This window comes from Sceloporus undulatus, chromosome 1 (assembly GCF_019175285.1).
Source record: "Sceloporus undulatus isolate JIND9_A2432 ecotype Alabama chromosome 1, SceUnd_v1.1, whole genome shotgun sequence".
Lineage (NCBI taxonomy): Eukaryota > Metazoa > Chordata > Lepidosauria > Squamata > Phrynosomatidae > Sceloporus > Sceloporus undulatus.
Window position 1 is genome coordinate 24,525,142 of NC_056522.1, and position 21,008 is coordinate 24,546,149.

The 21,008-nt window shown below is 41.9% G+C and overlaps 1 protein-coding gene across 1 annotated transcript in view; it reads left to right on the forward strand.

The window, feature by feature from the left end:
• KLHDC3 (kelch domain containing 3) overlaps positions 1 to 21,008 on the forward strand; it is an 82,062-nt gene that overhangs the window by 56,353 nt on the left and 4,701 nt on the right. The window contains 4 exon segments of the mRNA XM_042449113.1: positions 409 to 480; positions 635 to 848; positions 1,259 to 1,345; positions 5,853 to 5,961. Of these exon segments, the coding sequence (XP_042305047.1) occupies positions 409 to 480; positions 635 to 848; positions 1,259 to 1,345; positions 5,853 to 5,961 (482 nt within the window).

Consider the following 21,008-nt stretch of genomic DNA (forward strand, 5'->3'; position numbering starts at 1 on the left):
GGAAGTACTGCTGAAGAGCTACAGTGAGTCTTTCAGTTTCTGCTGGGGTTTGGTTCCAGGACCCCTGTTGATACCAAAATCCTTATATAAAATGGCAAGATCAAGGGTTGCTTATTGGAATTTATATATGCCATATTTAAAAATATTTTCAAGTTATAGATGCTTGAATCTGTGGATGAAAAATCTGTGGATACAGAGAGCTGACTATACTTTGCTTTCTGAACCACCTCATTCATATATTCAAATAATATATATTATTTCTATTTGGAAATCCTGCAGAATTAAATTTTGTAGAGTTTATATCTCTGGAAAACAAAGTAACAAAGGTCTCCTTCAGAAACCCTAGATTTGGTATTTCTACTTTTGGCATACCCCTTAATTTAATACTGTAATTCCTCTTTCTTACAGGCTGATTGCTTTTCAAATGATATCCACAAACTGGATAGCAGCAACATGGTGTGGAGTCTGATCTGCGCTAAGGTCAGTATCGGTATCAGTATTTCTGTCTAGTATGTGACCATACTTCCTATTTAACTATTGTCCGTCTTAGTTTAAAGCTGAGCAGTAAGCACCTCTGCTCTGAAAGTAACTTCCATTTCCCTTTGACTGACTTAATTAGAGTTTCTTATTCCAGGGCACACCAGCTCGCTGGAGAGACTTCCACTCAGCCACTATAATTGGGACAAAGATGTATGTGTTTGGGGGAAGAGCAGATCGCTTTGGGCCATTCCACTCCAACAATGAGATCTACTGTAATCGAATCAAAGTATTTGACACAGACACAAACTCCTGGCTAGACTCGCCTCCCACTCCCCTCCTCCCTGAAGGCAGAAGAAGCCATTCAGCATGTAAGCCACCATTACACTCTACAGAATATTGAAGGTTTGCGGTCTAAATTCGGAAGGTCAGGCAGGATTCTTCAAAAGGTCATCCATTGCCCTGTGCTCTTAGAGAAATCATGCAACACTGAGCTAAGAGCCAGGAAGTGTGATTGACTTGTGTGACTTCTCTATGCTTTTCTGTTGGCACAATTATCAGAAGATCAGTTAAGGGAAAGGAGGGAAAGAATCAGGAACAAGAATCATGAATCAATTGTTTATTGTGTTCTCTTCCTCTCTCCTCCTTCTGAAATGGTTTATAATGTGAAGCTAGTAGACAGCTGAATGTAGGATGTGGATGACACAGCTTCCATTCAGTAATAACTGATCTGCCACTGAGCTACATTCTGGATAATCTGAAATGTCTCTGTTTCCTATAGTTGGCTACAATGGAGAGTTGTATATATTTGGTGGCTACAACGCACGTCTGAACAGACACTTCCATGACCTTTGGAAATTTGATCCAGGTACTTATACTGAAACACCTATTATTTATATTTCAGCCACTCTAAGAATCTCTGTTCATGTGCTGAGCATTTTTCATTGGGTTTAAAAAAACAACTTCTGAATGTTTTATATGAGTCATAAATAGTGTGTTTTCACAAAAATATGTATAGCGTTTCCATCAGTAAATACTGGAGAGGACCAGTTTACATGGTTAGTGACAGGAGTCGTTTATCGTGATGATTTGAGGCTCAGTCCACAAAGGGTCATGTTGTATGTTTGCTGATGGCAAGGAGTCATCAGCACAGCCAATCCCCAGAAAGCCCTAGGAATTCCTCTGGTGTGCACAGCATGGATCACAAGTTGTGCTGCAAATCCAGATTGCTTATGACTGGTTGTAGTTTGTTTGTCATTGTGAGTTCTTGCAAGTTCTGCCACCATTAACAGCAGTATTGTAGTCTGTTGACTATCTTGGAAGTATGTTGTATCTAGTATATATCATGACTGTAGAAACTGCAGGTTGACTGTATAGCAGTCCAGAGCAGATTTGTGGTTTGTTCCTTTGATGGATCAATTAGTCTTCATGGATGAGAGAATTCTGAGATCACTCTTTAATGATAGTGCAGCAGTATCACTGATAGCTACTGATTGCTTGGAGGGAAAATGTGCACAGAATTTTAGACATATTCAGGAACAGCTGATACGTCAATGTTTCAGCCATTTAATTTCATGCAGGAATGACCAGTTGATTCATTTAGGTAGAGCAGGATTGTACCTACCCTGATCAAGTAAGTTATATTCTGTCTTTCCACTTTTTTCATAGCCTTCAAGACAGCTTACAGTGTTTATTTATAGCAGGAAAACACTCAAGATATATAAACCAGTTTAAAAGTTATTTACTTTTGTTCTCTTGGTTACCATGAGCTATTAAAAGCCCAAGCAAATTAAACAGTTTTACTTGGTGTAACCAGGCTAACACAATCAATTCCTGGCAGATCAGGCTGGGGAAGAAATTGCCAAACCAGAGCATCATGACTTGTTAGATAGGAGATGAGGGAAAACAAATTGAAGCTGAATACAGACAAAACGGAGGTACTTATGGTATCGGCTCCGAACCCAGGCATCGAGATACAACCTCCATTCCTAGAAGGAGTCACACTCTCCTCAAAGGACTGTGTTCACAGTCTGGGGGTGCTCCTAGATTCGTCGCTTCACATGACAAATCAGGTGAGGTCAGGAGTGCCTGTTATTAGCTCCAGCTGATATGCCAGCTGCGCCCTTTTCTGGAAGACAGGGACCTTGAGACCGTAGTACATGTGCTGGTAACCTCACGTCTTGATTTCTGCAATGCACTCTACATGGGGCTACCCTCATGCTTGGTCCGGAAACTTCAATTAGTTCAAAACATGGCAGCCAGACTGGTCTCTGGAACATCCAGAAGAGACCATATAACACCGATCTTAAGATCACTTCACTGGCTGCCCATCAGTTTCTGGGCCCAGTACAAGGTGTTGGTTATCACCTTTAAAGCCCTAAATGGCTTGGGTCCAACCTGTCTTTGGGACCGCCTTCTTCCCTATAATCCTCCCCGCACACTTAGATCCTCAGGGAAAATTCTGTTACAGCCTTGTAAAACAAGGCTGTCTACGACCTCCCAGATTTTCAGAAAGAAAAATTGCTGACCTGACTTCACCACAGTTATCGTATTGTTTTTAAGTATGTTTTATGTTTTAAATTCTACATTATTTAATTGTATTTTAAGGGGTGGGTGGGTTGAGGGTTCGGACTGTATATTTTAATCTTGTAAGCCGCCTCGATTGCATTTTGTAGAGAGGCAGGATATAAATAAATTTATTATTATTATTATTATTATTATTATTATTATTATTATTATTTAGGAACTGTATTCCAAAAGATAATTTTTTCATGATCTGTAAACATTTTATTGGTTAGGTTGAAGTCTCTTGAAGTAGGCTGAGAACAATTGCCTGAATGGGTTTGCCACCCTCACAACATAAAAATGTAAGAAGTAATCACATCAGTCCCTGGATCAAGCTAATCTCTATCTAGTCCAGTACTCTTACTAACTGTGGCTAGCCAGATGCCTCCAGGAATCCCGTTTGCAGGGCCTGAAGGCAACTGTCTTCCCTATTCTTTCCTTTCTCTTCTCTCCCAGTATTCAGGAAATGCTGCATTTGATGCTGGAAATTTCAGTTAGCTGTTAATTACTTCTACAAAGAATGATGACACAGAGGAGCCATCTGTGTTCAGGGAACTCAAAAGTCAAAGAAGTACAGAAAATCTTGGTAAGAAAGGAGGAGTGTAGATCCAAAACACACTGCAGACGTAATCCATTTTGGGACCACTTTAACTGTCCTGGCTCAGTGCTAGGGAATTCTGGGAACTGTAGTTTTGTGAGAGATTTAGCCTTCTCTATCAGAACTCTGGTACCACAATAAACTACAATTCCCAGGATTCCCTAGCACTGAGCCAGAGCAGTTAATTCAGTCTCAAACTGGATTATATCTGCAATGTATTTTGGAGCATAGTGGAGGGAAAACAGAACCTTTCCAAAGTAAGACATAGCATACTTAATAGCCACAAAATGCTGTGTTGCTAGATGGAGAGGTGGAGGAAGTGTGCATGTACAATGGAGTATTTGGAACAAGTCTGAGCTAGCTGCCTGGGACTTTGAACAGAAAAACTAGACACTATTTTTGAAATTCTCTATCACGGTGTATGTTACATAACTTTATGTATACTTAGCTATGCAGCAAAGGTTCTAAGAAACCTTAGCACTGTTCACTGTTAGTGAATTGTGAAGATGTGTAACGGGATACCAGTAAGAATGTCCTGATGCACATTGAATTCTACCAAAGCGCATTCCTTGGCACTTCTTACCCAGTGTCCCCATGCACAGCAGGACTAATGTACAACCGGACCGATGTGCATTGGTCATTTCGCTGGCTCCTTTACATAGTAGCATAACAGCAGCCCTTTACTAAATGTTATGGAACTGACCAACCCTAATTCCTGCAGACGTTAGTCCACTGAGAAAGACTTAAGTTCCCAGCAGGATTCCAATCAACATCTTTTTTTTAAGTTCCATGTCCTCACTAACAACCAGTAATAGGTTTGCCCTTTAAAAAACCATGTCTGGTCTCTAAGGTTGTGGCATTTCCATACCATGTGGATAGTGGGCTCATTGCATTAATTCTGTTTCATGTGAAGCAGTATATTAGTTTCTCCTGAGTCTGTTGCTCTTCAGTTCCAGTATTATCTGAGAGGGAAAAGACTGTCTCTGTTCACATCATGTTATGACATTCCTGATGAAGGTTTCTCATTATATGCTTCAGGGAGTAGCATCTATTCAGCTGTTTTTCTTCTACCTTTATATTCACAGAACTAATGGCTTGAACAGACAGGCCAAAATACAGCTGCTTCGGGTCACTTCGGGTCACACACGCATTTACGAGGCCAGAAGCTGTGCCAAAGCCCCGCTCCAGTCCTTAGGACTGGAACATGGCTTTGGTGCGGCCTCTGGCCTCTTAGAACACATTCATCATTTAAAGAGCACACTTCCAAAGTGGTCCAAAGCAGCTTTATTTTGGCCTGTCTGTTCAGGCCCTAACTTGCCCATTTTCTACCTCAGAAGCAGAAGACTTTTAGATGTATCCTTTGCATTTTGTGGAATTACCAACAGATGGCAGTATGCCTGCATGTAGTCTTCAAAAGATAAACATTTCTGCAGGCTCTAGTCTGAATTCTTTAGTTCTGAATTCCAAAATTATCACCTCCCCCCTTTGCCTTCCAATGCAATTGCTTTTTTCAAGGATCATTATGTAACAGAGACCTATGTTTAATGAACCCAGAACTAAATCAGTTGCAAACCTTAAATTCTGGTGTCCCAGGGCTTCCAAGGGAATTTGGAAGAGTTCATTTTTTTTTATTTGAGAAGGTATTACATAGCATTGTATCACTTCTGTGATGTGAAAAGTGCTTGAGATGTTAAGCTTATAACCTGTGTATTGACTGTTACAAGCTTTATATCCATTCTTTAGCAATTAGTGAAAAAGAGCATCTAGCCTGAGTAAGCTGATCATGGGTTTCTATCTTTGCGAGTGATATACCTGCTGCTGTGGGAATAACATGTAAATAAAAAAAAAATGTGTGTGTGTGGGGAACATTATGACTCTCTCAACACCTCTTACATTTGCAAGTAGAAATCCTTGGAGTGTACTGAGTCCACATGCGTTAATCCTTCCCTGCACAAAATGAAGTGATATCCTGCTTTCTTTATTTCTGTGAAATGAAATTCTAACAGATAACAGCATTTGTAGTGCAGGATTTTCAATGAATGTGTCCTTTTGTTTGGATTGAGAAGCGAGTAAATAAGTAAAGGAGAAAGGAAAGAATGTAGAGGTTAGTTCTCTGAGTTAAACGTAGAACCTTCCTATGCTTTTAGCTTGTCCTTATGGCTTTTCTATACCAACATTGCTTCAGCTTTCATCATGTGTATGTTGTCTTCAGTTTCTTTTACCTGGAAGAAAATTGATCCCAAAGGGAAAGGACCATGTCCTCGCCGCAGGCAATGCTGTTGTAGAGTGGGGGACAAGATCATCCTCTTTGGAGGCACCAGGTGAGTGTTGTATCATGCCATTAAGTGTTCTGCCTTCTGAAAAATCTTACCAGTAATAAAGCTCCTTTTAGAGCAGGGGTAGGCAACCTTTTTGAGTCGGGGGCCAGGTTGCTGTCCCTCAGACAACTGGGGGGCCGAAGCTGGGGGTGGAGCTTCCACCCTCCAGGGGTGGAGCCATATGCCAGGGGTGGAGCTTCCACCTTCTGGGGGTGGAGCCACATGCCAGGGTGGAGCTTCCACCCTCCAGGGGTGGAGCCACACACTGGGGGTGGAGCTTCCAGCGAAGCATCATCATCATCATCACCACCACCACTATCATTGTTACAGCAGACCTTTGTTACAGCACTTTGGAAAGTCACACTGTCTCACCTTCATAAATAATAAAAATAATGAAATGAAATAAAAAGCAATAATAAAAATAATGAAATAAAACAACAAAAATAAGTGTTACAGTGGTACCTCGGGATACGAAATACCCAGGTTACGAATTTTTCAGGATACGAATAAATCCCATAGGGATTTATTGTTTCGGGTTACGAAAGTTTTTTCGGGTTACGAAAAAACTCCGGCGCTGTTTTAAATGGAGCCGCGGCAGAGCCGCGGCTTTTTTCCCCATTAGCGCCTATGGGTTTTCGGCTTACGAAGGCTTTTCGGGTTACGAACGGTGCCGCGGAACGAATTATTTTCGTAACCCGAGGCACCACTGTATATATTTTTAAAAAATAATGGAAAAAACCCAAGGCAGACCTGAAATGACTCACATTTCCACCTCCTCCCCCTCTTTCTCATTGAGAGGGCATTTTGCAGAAAGAACACCCAGGGCAAGTAGTAGTAGTAGTAATAATAATAATACTAATAAAATTACAAGCAAGGAAATTACTAAAATGCAATTGAAAATAGACTACAGCAAGCATGCACAGTTTCAACTCTGAAAAGCCACAAGGTGCTCAGAGGGGATTTTGCAGAAAGAACACCCAGCTAACCCCCTCCCCCAATGAACCAACCTCTGGCCTTGCTGTGGCTGCAGCTGCTGCTCTGGCTCCCTCGCTCTGTACTCCTTCCTTCTTCCTCCTCCTCCTTTCCCTGCTCTTAGGGAGGAGGAGGGCGGAGGGCGAGGTGGAGCCTGCTGCAGGCCTGCTGCAGCCCCTGGAGCCCTGTTGGAGTGCTACAGGGGCTGCACCAGGCCTCCTACATGGGCGCCGCCATTTTGTTTTTCAAAATGGCGGCCGAAATCTCGCGTGACCTTTGCCATCCTGAGGTCATGCGAGACTTCGGCCGCCATTTTGAAAAACAAAATGGCGGCCGGAACGGCGAGAAAACAGTGAAAATCGGCGGCAGGACTGCGCAGGGGCCGGTAAGAAGGCCTTGGCGGGCCGCATCCGGCCCGCGGGCTGCAGGTTGCCGACCCCTGTTTTAGAGTGTCAAAAACAAGCATGAATGCAGACATACCACTAGCCTTGTGTTCTGTATCTCTGAAGTATGATCCTGAGTATGAGTCCTCTGGTCTCTCCTGCAAGTCAACCTCTGTAGCCATTATTTAGCTATTTTACCCTAAACCAGTCTTCCACAATCTAGTGTCCTCTGGATGTCTGGACTACAACTCCCATCACCCCCATCCTTGAGCCCTTTGGAACACGCTGCCCACGGAGCTCCGCTCATCCACCACCCTGGCCCAATTTAGGAAGGATCTCAAAACCTTCCTATTCAAGCAGGCATTCCCCGATTAAATATCCTGTGGGCCTCCCTCCTCTTCCGTGGCCATGAGGATGGGCTAACGGGGCCTTTGTTATTGTTTTTAGATTGTGTATTACTGATGTTTTATGTTTTTAACCTGTATTTGTTTGCACTTGTTGCATATTGTAAGCCGCCCTGATCTTTTTGGAAGGGCGGGATATAAATAAAGATTTTATTATTATTTATTATTATTCTTGCTGGGGATGAAGGATATTGTAGATTAAACAAACTGGAGAGCACCAGATTCAAGAAATATTTCCTAAACTGTTCCTTGATGATGCTGAAATTGTCTACTGTGCCACTTGCAATAGTGAGTGCTTCATGAATTGTGATTGTGTATGTGCCTGTGGTGCTTGCTGGATAATGCTAAAAATCTCACTGATGAGCATTGACTGAATGCACACGTGGCTAGCCACTCCTTGCTCACACAGCTTTGTGAATGAGTATGTGGGACTTTTTTTTTTTTTTTTTGGGGGGGGGGGGGATTGGGGCTCCTCTGCTCTTTTCTATGGAGTCTGTGCACTAGTCATTCCCTGATGATGATGATGATGATGATAATAATAATAAATTTTATTCCTATTTCCTGCCTCTCCCTGCGGATCGAGGTGAGATTACAACAAACAGATTATTCCAGCAATAAAAACATATCAAATACATTCAGTAAAAACAATAGCATATTATCAATACAATAATGTTAATAAAATACATTTAACTTTCATAAAACATACAGTACTAATGGAGGTGGGATATTTTACAGCAAATTTGGTGGATAGGCTCGCCGGAAGAGATCCGTCTTGAGTGCCTTCTGGAAGGCATCTAAGGTGGTAATAAGGCGGATCTCTTCTGGCAAGTTGTTCTATAACTTGGGGACTGTGGCGGAAAATGCTCTGTGGGAAGTTGTTGTTAACCTAGTTTTTGCACTCTCTAATAATTTCTTCCCAGATGTCCTGAGAACGCGGGGCGGATTGTGTAGGGAGAGGCGTTCCCTCAAGTAACTCGGGCCCAAGCCATATAGGGCTTTAAAGATAATAACCAACACTTTGTATTGGACCCGGAAGCTGATCGGCAGCCAGTGAAGAGATTTTAATATTGGTGTTATGTGGTCAAATCTAGATGTTCCGGTGACTAATCTGGCTGCACCATTTTGAACCAATTGAAGCTTCCGGACCTGGTACAAAGGTAGCCCCATGTAGAGTGCATTACACAAATATAAACGAGAGATTATCGGTGTGAGTACAACTGCTTCAAGGTCCTTTTGGTAGGGTAGGGACGCAGTTGGCGTATCAACCGAAGTTGGTACCAAGCACTCCTAGCCGTTACTTGAGATGACAAATGCAGAGATGTATCTAGGAGTACTCCCAAACTGCGAACTTTGTCCTTTAGGGGAATATAATAATAATAATAAATTTTATTTATATACCGCTTTTCCAAAGTTCAAAGAGTTTAAACATAGAGTTTAAAACCAATTACAAAACGCATCATAAAATAGATAAAACCAAGAGCACTAAATGCAATATACAATCTAAAAACAATCATTCAATCAATCAATAGGGTGAGGTAGAGAGTGAATGGGATCAGAGTACACGACTTCATTTTCCAGGGGGGAAGGCTTGACAGAAGAGCAAGGTTTTAAGCTTCTTTTTAAATTTTTCCAGGGGGGGTGATAAAGCGGAGCTCATCAGGAAGACTATTCCAGATTTGTGCGGCCGCTACTGAGATGGCCATCTGGGAAGTAATAACATATTTAGAAGGTAGAATTTCCAACAAGTTCTTCCTGGTTGTTCTGAGTGTGCGGGGCGGATTATATGGGGAGATGCGGTCCCTCAAGTAACTCGGGCCCCCATCCAGGACAGGTTGGCAAACTTCCCTGCCTGGGCCTAGGGATCCTATTGCTAGTACCTCCATTTTCTTTGTATTTAGTCTGCGTTTGTTTTCTCTCATCCAGCCCATTACCGACTCAAGGCTGGCATTCAGAGGAGAGATGCCATCTTTGGTCATTGCAAGAGTCGGAAGCATAGAGAAACATATTTGGGTGTCATCAGCGTACTGATAACACTGCACCCCATGCCTCTGGATGATCTCTCCCAGCGGCTTCATGTAAATATTAAACAGCATGGGGGACAGAATGGCGCCCTGAGGGATGTCAGATGTCAGCTCTCTTTTATGAGAGCAGCTGTCCCCCAGCCTCACCATCTGGAATCTACCCGAGAGGTAGGAATGGAACCACTGGAGCGCAGTGCCTCCGATACCTAACTCTCTCAGGCGTTCCAGAAGGGTACCATGGTTGATGGTATCAAATGCCGCTGAGATGTCCAAGAGCACCAGCAGGGTCACACTTCCCCCGTCAATGCCCAGAAGGAGATCATTGACCAAAACGACCATGGCAGTCTCAACTCCGTATCCCGCCGGAAAGCTAGTTTGAAATGGGTGTAGATAATGGGCTTCATCCAAGATGGCTTGGAGTTGGAAAGCAACTGGCCTCTCGATCACCTTGCCCAAGAATGGTAGTGAGACCGGTCCGTAGTTATTTCTTATCAAAAGGTCCCAGGAAGGGTTTTTTCAAAAGTGGTTTAACCACTGCTTGTTTGAGTTTAGATCAGGGGTTCCCAACCTGGGGGTCATGACCCCTTTGGGGGTCACGCGACACTTTCGCGGGGGTCGCCAGGTTGGGAATCTCCCCGCCTCCCCCCCCCCCCTTTTTCTCTGCGGGTGCCAGTGCTAGTGCAGGCACCGCATGAGGAAAAGGGGAGGGAGTGGGGCTCCCTCCTCTTTCCCTCCTCCCTGCAAGGGCTAGCCCTGGCACAGGCACTCGCAAGGAGAAGGGGATGGGGGTGGGGCTGCCTCCTGCTCCTTCCCTCCCTTCCCGCAACTTCAAGATAGCCACGGGGAGGAAGGAAAGGGGGGGTTCCTCCTGCTCCTTCCCTCGCTTCCCGCAACTTCCAGACAGCCGCGGGGAGGAAGGAAAGGGGGGGTTCCTCCTGCTCCTTCCCTCCCTTCCCGTGGCTGCCAGTCAGCCGCGGGGAGGAAGGAAAGGGGGGGTTCCTCCTGCTCCTTCCCGCCCTTCCTGCAGCTGCCAGACAGCCGCAGGGAGGAAGGAAAGGGGGGGGCTGCCTCCTCCTCTGCTCCCCGCGGCTGCCAGGCAACCACGGGGAGAAGGGATGGCACTGCAAGCCCCAGAAGCCTTTGCAGCCAGAGGTCCCACCCCTTCTCCCCTGGTGGCCTCCCTAATTGGTTGGGAGGTCGGAAAGGGGCGGGACCTCCGGCCGCAAAGCCTGCTGGGGCTTGTAGGCAGCCGGAAGTCCCGCCCCTTCCTGGCCTCCCAACCTATAAGGGGGGCCACGGGCAGGACTTTCGTCTCCAATGGGGGTCGCGGCCCAAATTTACCCTCCCTAAGGGATGCATTGATTATAGCCTGAAGTAATGTTGTTACTGCATCCCCTTCTTGAGCGGTCAACCAGATGGGCAAGGATCGAGAGGGCATGTTGTTTTCCTTACACAACCAAGAAGCTTGTCCATTTCGTTTGTACTTACATACTTAGTGATCCAGTCTAACATAGTCCACAGAGTCACTGGACATCTTTCTCATAGTTTGTGTTGTAATGCACGTATTGCTCCAGTTTTGTGTAGGAATAGGGGATATTGAATAATGTCATATCTGTCTCCTACAAGCCAGAGTGGGAAAGGGCAGTGGGGCAAGGGCCCCTTTCCACCACTCCTGAGCCCCAGACTACTGTCCCCATCTGGCAAAATGGTTCAAAAAGGGTTTTGGTGGGTTTTTTCTTTTATTTTCTGAAATATACCATCAGTTTTGAAGGGATTAATTGTTATGGAGAATCATATTGGCTGATGGCTTCTGGAGGTCCAGTGACGGGGGGGGGGGGGGGAGAGATGTCCAGTAGAGTCCCTGGGACCATGTAGGTGGCTTTTGGGGATTACATGCTGCATTGTTTCTCATACTGCTGCCATTGGCTCAGAACTATCACAGATGTCTTGCTATGGGTGAATTATAGCTTTGCACAAGAAAAGCAAGAAGCAAAAATCAGCATAACACGAAGAAATAAGAACCCCCTCCCCATGCTATTTCTATAATTCCCTTTTAGTCCTTGGTTTTAAAAGATGCAGTGTGGTTAAGTAGCAGCAGTGATAGTCAGTGATCCAGGTCTCTGGTTCTAAGCTGAGCACTCATTATACTATTTTCATTTGGCCTTGAATCTTACCTTTTTCTGCCTCATAGGTAATGTCACTTTTGTAAAAATGAGAAAATCATGTGGGAGTCCTTCACAGCACAAATGTGCTAAGGGGATAAAGATGTGTGTGGAAAGGAAGGTATTGTTCCCCTGTTTAGAAAGCTGTTTGAGTTGCAGGGTGTTCATATACAGGATAAACACTGGAAACTACATCCTTTGAATGGGACAATATTTATTTCCTGCGTTAACATTTTTCTTCTTTTGGTGAATGTTACTGCCTACCTGGGGCTTTCTGCAAAATGTGGAGAGCATTCTCCAGCCATATTTACCATATCAACACCACTTGTACATCACCACTCATTTTTTACATCACATGTAACAACCGGTGGGTACATCTGACTGATCCCCAAAATAAATGAGGAAAGATTGCATTTTTGAGTTTGAAAGTATTGTGGGTTGAAAAGAAATGGTGTGGGCCCCGGTTCCTCATTTGCAAAGAATGTGTAACATTGTTGCACTGTAAACATTTCAGAAAGGCACATAGAAACAGGAAGCAGCTTGGGGCTCTTGCCTGTGACAGTGTCTGCAAAGCGGCAAATCCTAGATGAATGATGGAATTACCTTTGTCTTTATAACAAAGTTACTTTTAACTGAGCTGTCTCCTCTAACTGTAAGAATTCCTAAACTTGGAGATTGGGTTGTCAAACATAGGCAGTGACTTGAGCAGGATGCAGGTCAACTGGAAGTGGTCAAGATATTTGCCAGCTGCCAAAATCCAGGAAGTATGTGAGTGTAGCAAAATCCTTGCTATCTGAATTTTTTTTCTGATCATGATGGTGACCATGTGTTATTAATCCTAATGAATGTGGTAAGCATGTCCACTGATGACTTGATCAGAAGTTACATTATTTTCTTACTGGTTTGTTGTAAAAGTTTTAAAATACTTTAATCAACCTACTATTTAAACTGTATCTTCTTTTATTGTTGTAATCCGCTTGGATTCCAAGTGATTAAGCAGAAAAAGTAATAATAATAATAATAATTATTATTATTATTATTAAAATTTTGCCATTTTTTTAGTATTCAAAGAATCATAGTGGCCATACCATTTTAAAGGCAGCAGAAGTGAGATCAGACTTTTCAAAGACCTAAATGAATATATTCTTAAGCAGCCCCTAAAGTGTCTTAGCCACCAACAGTTTACTACTAAATACTGGTCCAGTTTGGACGATACTTATAAGCTTCATAATTTATTAATTGGTATTAAGAATTAGCAGGGAACTCTGGCTGAATGAAAGGCAGGATCTTTCCACCAATGTCACTATGCACCAGAAGAAGGAAAAGAACAAAGGAGGAGTGTATAACCACAGAGTACTTAGATAGTTCTATGAATGGAGCAACTGTCTTGCCTATTACATGATCTGTCAAGAAAAATGAATAGGGTTTATGAGGGTAAGTGAGTATAGGTGAGGTTATTCCTTTGGGTGGGAGACCCCTGAGAGTCCCAAATATAAAGGGATATCAATAAATATTTTCTTTTAAAAGAAATGTGTGCGTGTTCAGTGAGTATCAGTATTAATATATTAATATATCCTGTAATACAGTGGTTCTCAAATTGTGGAGTGGGGCCCCCAGGAGGGGCACAAGAGTTGCTCAAAGGAGGGCATGAGACAGGGGCTTTATCCACACTGCAGAAATAATCTGGTTTGACACCACTTTAACTGCTGTGGCTCAGTGATGTGGAATTCTGGAATGGTAGTTTGTTGTGGCACCAGAGCTCCTCATAGCATTGATATGATTCCATTGATATGACTCCATAGCATTAATATGACTCTGCTCTGGTGCCACAACAAACCAATGTCAAATGGATTATTTCTGCAGTGCAGATGGAGCTGTAAAGGCCCCGATCCTCCCCTTCCTCCTTCTCCCCCACTTCCCATATTCTTTCTGTCTTGCGGGGGAAGAGAAAATCAAGGAGGGCACTTGGAGCCTCTGTCTGAAGGAAAAGAAGGGAAGGAGGAAAGCCTTTTCCTTATAAAATGTTAAAATATGAATATACATGAATGTGTGAATGAAAATATACACACTAAATAAATGTTTTTATTCATATACTGTGTGAGCGGGGAAGGCACCATATCCACATGTATGTGTATAGGGGGCCAGAAAGGTAAAAAGTTTGAGAACCACTGCTATAACGTATTTATTTTTTAAAATAAAATTACCTTTTAAATGTTGCTGCTACAAGTTATAAAAGTCTCATAGGTTACCAGTATAAACTGAATTAGTTCACCAAATTCAAGCTGCTCTATATGCAAATTTTAGACTAACAGTGACAAACCAATATATTCCAGTGGAATGGAACATGGAATACACTCCCTTGGAGTGTGGTGGAGTCTCCTTCTTTGGAGATCTTTAAACAGAGGCTGGATGGCCGTCTCTCAGGGATGCCTAGATTGTGAGTTCCTGCATGGCAGGGGGTTGGACTGGATGGCCCTTGGGGACTCTTCCAACTCTATGATTGTATGATTCTAATACTGTATTCTATTTCATTGTCCTGAATTTGCATGTTCCTTTTCCTCTGTACCATGCCATAATATCCCAGGCTAAATTGTGATATATGATTTGATTGACTAAGCCATTGATCTGACCTCACACCCATTAAATCAAAAGATGGAATAATCACTTGGTCATCATGTTAAATACTCCTCCCTAAAGCAAAATTCTCCACAATACTCTTTTTTTAGACTTACACATGCAGCACACACACACACACACACACACACACACATCCTATCATTAGATGCATTGTAATGTCTTCGATCCCCTGAGAAACTGACCCAAAGGGCATACTGTTGAGGGGCAAATTATAACAGGAGATGTAGTTTGTCGCAATTTTGGATTGCTTCTCTTAATTACCTTATCAAGCACAAACAATCATATACATTGAAGTGTATTCTACAATGAGATACAAAACTAAGCACATGTAGGAAGTAGCTTTATTTCATCTGAGATTTTATCTGAAAAGTGCTGTTTCATATCATTCCATTTAAATAATGCTTCTTGTCTTCCTTATGTTTTTTCCTTACAACTATCCTGTTCTACCCAGTGCTTCCAGTTATGACTAACAAGTGGATTTAGACCGAGGCCATAAACAGTAGTACAGAGCGTACAGTATTTATGACATAGAATAAAAGAGTGTCTTTCAAAAATGCCTTTCCACTTCCTAACAAGATCACAAAAGTGTTAAATTATGATGATGATGATTAAAATAGAGAAATAATGAAAAATAAAATGGTGTCCACCTGCATAAAAATAATATCCTTATACAGTGGTACCTCGGGATACGAAATACCCAGGTTACGAAATTTTCGGGATACGAAAAAATCCCATAGGGAATTATTGTTTCGGGTTACGAATGTTTTTTCGGGTTACGAAAAAACTTTTGGTGCTTTTTTCGGCTTTTTCGCACGGAATCGCGGCTTTTCCCCATTAGCGCCTATGGCAATTCGGCTTACGAAGGCTTTTCGGGTTACGAAAGCGACCGCGTTACGAATTAATTTCGTAACCCGAGGCACCACTGTACAGTGGTACCCCGGGATACGAAAGCACCGCCTTACGAAATTCCCAGGATACGAAAAAAATCCATAGAAAAAAACTGTTCCGGGTTACGAAGGTTATTTCGGGTTACGAAAATGTTTTTGGTGCTTTTCGGCGCTTTTTTCGCACGAAATCGCGGCTTTCCTGCGCTAGCGCCTATGGCTTTTTCGGCTTGCGAAGGTTTTCGGGTTACGAATGGCGCCGCGGAACGAATTAAATTCGTAACCCGGGGTACCACTGTATATTTATATCTAAATACTTGGAATGCATCAAAACATTGCGAATGGAGTATATATTATCTTGGATTTTATTGTTCCAAAACTTATATATAAATTCACATTCCCCCTCAAAAGGAAACCACTAGTTTCAATTAAAGTAACCTCTTAAATGTACAGACAGATGTGGGCATATCAAAGAGATGGGATACCATGTTATTTTCCACAGGTTTTTTAATACTCTTTGCTATCAGTTTTCAGAGATGCATTATCAAAATAAGGATGTATTAGAAGTGCCTATTTTGTAGCTTTAATGTTAGGAACAACTTTCATTGCGCACTACAGTTGTTTCCCACATATTTTGTTGCTTTGTATTTATCCATGGAAAAGGAGGATAAGAGGGCTGGAGGTGGGGGAAGAGCTTGATTCACTTCCTCTGAACAGCTATCAGGTTTGCTCTGAAGCAGGCTGGCTTGATAAGACATTTTCCAGGAAGTCATTGTAAATGAAAAGGTTCCTGCATCTTATATTGTCTTGAATGTGACAGGTCACCAGGAAGTGTCGGATGAGCAGGGGAGATAAAAATTTCAGCACATAGCAAAGTTTAGAGAGAACGTTAGTGGAAGAATAATACCCAGCTCATCTCTGAATCCATTATTAAAATGAGATAAGAGGCAGCAAATAAAGAGAGCCAAATCTCATCAGTATGTTGTTCAGACTCATGGGAGCTCTCCTGTCCCTGTATTTGCATATCCTATATTTTATATCTAGTTTGGAGCAGAGGACAGATAAAGTGATAGGTTTGCTATGGTGTACCCAGACATTTATTTTGTTCTGTAGTCAAAATAGCTTTTGAGAAAGCACAGAAAAGACTATGGTTACGGTAGGATGAATGTACACAGTGGAAAACGCTTCCACTTTCATGTGTGATTTTCATTGGAGTCAGGAAATATATTCAGAAAGGCATTTGGCATGTAGGTTCGGTTACTGTTGAATAGGGCAGTTGTTTTTCTTTATTGATGTGTGGTTTAATCTGTTTCTGTGTTTTAATTTGTTTCATTTCAGTGTCATTGTTAACTGCCTCAAGTCCTTTTAGCAGCAGAGAACGAATGCAGGATATATATTGAGAGAGAGAGTAGATATTTTAGGGTCATATATCCCCACTCCTGGAATTCGTCCTGCAAGCCCAACAGTTCATCTACAGATCACAGAGCAGTCTGTTGCAGGCTTCATAAATAAATAGCTCTTCCATGTTTCTCACAAAGCTGGGTATCCTTATTCAGGTATCTTTAAACTCTCCTGGAAAGTCCATCAGATGTTTTATTCAGTAAACTGGCCACAGATGAGTGTAGCTAGAAAGTTCCTCAAAACAGCTTCTCTTCCCCTAAGAAGCTGATCCCCTGTACCTCCACTTTATCTTCTTTGCGGACAGAGGAAGAGAAGGCACAACCTAATAAATGCTACTGAAAGAAAGGGAGAAATGGTCAGGGCACGTTTGTTACAACTGAACTTAAATAAGCAGTATTTTCACTTATTAAATAGTGAGATGGGTTTACATATTAAGTTGAAAACGTTATTCCCAAGGTTTCACTGTTACCCTGTGTGTAGCATTAAACAGTTCTTGGTGGTACATCAGCAAAGGACTCTTGAAATGTGCATGCGCTGCATAGTGTTAATAGATGGAGACTGCTAGAGGAACTGTACTCTGGCCCATCTGATCTTTCCCAAAGGAGTTCTGGAAGTGACAGATGGTTCTATTTTCTTATTACTGAGGGTGTAGAATATTGTACATTTGTGTTTTGTTGGGTTTGCTGGGTGGGGGTTGCATAGGATGTGCAGTGGTAGCTAATAAATAATTTGGATTTGGATTCACATGTACCCAGTGGTACATTTACTCTCTGGAGAGTGCATCGAAGATTTTGCTGCCGTCTCTCGTTGATATCTTCTTTCCACCTGACTTTGGCTTAGCAAAATATATAGATAATCTCACAGGCAACATAAACTGCTGCTCAGATCAAGCAGTGGGAAACAGCAACACTATCCTATCAGCTTTACTAGGTCTAGTGCCTGGCCGATAAGAGCATTTGCCCTAAGATATAGGAGCCATTCACCCTACCGTCTGGCCTTGTTCTTCCAGCAATCATTTTGGCCTTGAACTCTGGCTTCTCTTAGCCCTTAAGACTTCTCTATAATACCCTAGACGCTGCCCTTGTCTCTCTCACATAGATAAGGAATGCATTAGGGCTTCCTGCCTTGTGGATGTGAAATAAGATTAGATTATCCTGGCTGGGAAACTATAACATTTTGGTGTTGCCTGAAAGGGTTTTCTCTTGAGTTCAAATACATAGTGCCATTTTTTCGACAGGTGCTGTCTCAAGCAATAATTGAATAGAGATTGCCCTATACTCTTGCTACTCACAGTAAGAGCCACTGCTTCCATTTTCTGATAAAAGAGTGAGAATATCCTTTGACTCATATTTTAACTGAGATCTGAAATGGTTCATTTTTCCATTAAATCATAGTCTGGGTGCACTCAATATTAAAGCCAAGCATTAAAATATACCCACCTTAAATCCAAGTTCTGGGCTGCATTTCTTCCTTTTGAATTCATTAAAGAAGCAATAACATTGTTGAGAGTAATTGTGATTAATCAATTTTTACTAAAAACCAGCAGCTACTGGCTATGCTGCTTGGAGTACCCCAAAATATAACCTTTCCAAGCTCTGTAAAAATCAGTATAGAAAGCTTACCCGTATATACTTGACTATAAATTGACCCCCAAACCCGTCTGACCAAAGGCAGGTTTGGGGGGGAAAATTATGGATTTTGATATGACTCATGGATAAGTCAAGGGTAAAACTTAGGGGCATGCAACAAAGGACCCAAATGATGAAGCAAAGGAAAATGATGCCAAAGAACCTTACAAAATTCTGACCTTTAGGGTGAGCACTGTTTGTGCTTACCTTAAAGACTGGATGGATGAAAAAACAGATGGGGGGGAGGGTTATTGATTTCAAGATCTATTACACTTTTGCCTATCACCAGGGGATGGTTTCCTTTTCTATGAGTGGAAGTATAGTATTTACATTGACCCATGGATAAGTCAACCAGGTGTTTGGGATCAATTTTTTGGCTAAAATTTCTAGACCTATACATGGGTATATATGGTAGCTTTGCATTTGAATTCTACAACAAACAAGGTATAGGGTCTTCTTTCTTTAGCAGCACTTTGGGCCTCTGATTTACAGTTTCATTTGTCGTTTAGTCACTCACTCTAATGAAAAGTGTGTCCATCCTTTTTTGCCTTTTTCTCAGTTGCCCCATTTGCCAGTTTTCTAATTATTTAAACCCAGTGGTACTCAGTTTTATTTTACTCTTCGGAAATCCCGCCTTTACATGTGGATGTTGTGTCCCCTTCCATTCGATATAATATATGAATAAAAATATTTTGTTTATTTAAATTCACACATTCATGTATTTTCATATTTTAACATTTTATAGGGAAATAACATTATTCAAATTAGAGCAGTTTTATTTAAGTAAATTCAATATTTAACATCTGTAAAGTTTACACATAAAAAAAACTGGGAAGAAGAGGGGGGGATCAGGGCCCCCAAGTTTTAAGCCCCCCCCCTGGGGCGACTTTTGTGCCCCCCGGAGGTCCCACACCCACCTTTTGAAAACTGCTGATTCAAACCAGTCCTGCTGTTTGTTTCATTTCTCTTTTATATTAATTATATAATACATTAATTATTTTGTTTTGTTCCTATTTCTAATAGCCCCTACTGCATCTGCCTTGAGTTCTCTCTTGGTTTAATTAATAATGGTTGATTGAGTAATAGCAAGACCTGTTTCTTCTGAGACCATTTCCCAAGGGTCCTGCAGAACATAAAATATGAATCTTCTTCTCAGCTTTATTGGATTTACTTGGCTATGGCCATTAAGCAGTATATAAATAGGGGCTAACAGATCTACTGACTGCTGAAGGAGCCAAGGTGCAATAGATTGGACACCAGAGTACTGTATTGTATTTTAAAACTGTCAAAAAGACAGGAACTAAAGAGAGGAAATGAGTAGTACACAATTTGTCTTGTTAAAGACCACTAGTGCCATACTCAAGGCTCTTAGATTCAGTGTTGAATTGAAAGATTATCAAGAAGCGATAGACTAGGGATAACCAGCTCCTATATTTTCAGCACTGTTTCATTCACCACACAGTGGTGTAGGAGCTAAAAGTCATTGTCACTGCATAAACGGATCCCTACACAAGAGCTCTGGTGCTACAATAATGCTGGAACCAACTGCCTCAGTATGGTGGTTGAATTGCTTGTGTTACCAGAAGACATGGGAACATGGGGCCATAAGCAATACAATCTATCCTGATTTTAGTGAAAGGCAGGAAAGATGATTGAGTCACCCTCCCTCGTGGAACCATGCTTTCTCTTTTTGTTACAGTCTCCATTAACCATCACAGGTTGAGAACCATGTTTCTGTTACAGGCTGAGTCACCCTTATCTGGAATTCCAAGATCCAAAATATTCCAAAAGTGTCCACATGGTTTGCTGAGATAATGATACCTTTGCTTTCTGATGGTTCAACATGCACAAACTTTGTTTCATGCACAAAATTATTAAAAATATTGTGTATAAAATTACTTTCAGGCTTTGTGTATAAGGTGCACACAAAACATGAATAAATCTGATGCTTAGATTTGGGTGCCAGCTCCAAGATATCTCATTATGAATACTTTACTTTACTTTACTTTACTTTATGTATATGCAAATACACTGTATTCCAAAATCCAAAAAAACATGGAAACCCAGAACACTTCTGGTCCCAAGCATTTCAGATAAAGGTGATTCAACTCATACTTTAAAATTCATGTGTTTAAAATATTTGCCTGGCAGAATTCTTTCTGTTGATATGTTTTGTTTTTGTTTTCTAAAAAAAATGGTTTTCCCAAACAATAAGAACCCTTTCAACTTTAGAGAAGAGCTCAGATGCCACTAATGTCATGGTGGAGTCATCTAATACCAAAACTAAATCTGATTCCCCCCACTTCCCTCCTCCCCATGTTGGCGGCCTCTTAGGGGTCTGTGTGACCTTTTGTGATAATGAAATCTCCAGATGGTGCCAGAACATCCGGTCCTGCCTGCTGTGGGAGGAGTGCAGGGAGCCTTGTTTGTTTCCTAGGGAAGGCCAGAGAAAACCAAGCAACTGGGGAGATGCTTGGACAAACAGATCTGGCCCCTGCTCCAAAGTATCATTTTCCTTACATACTCAGGTTTCTCCTTTCTTAACCCATGGTTGATGG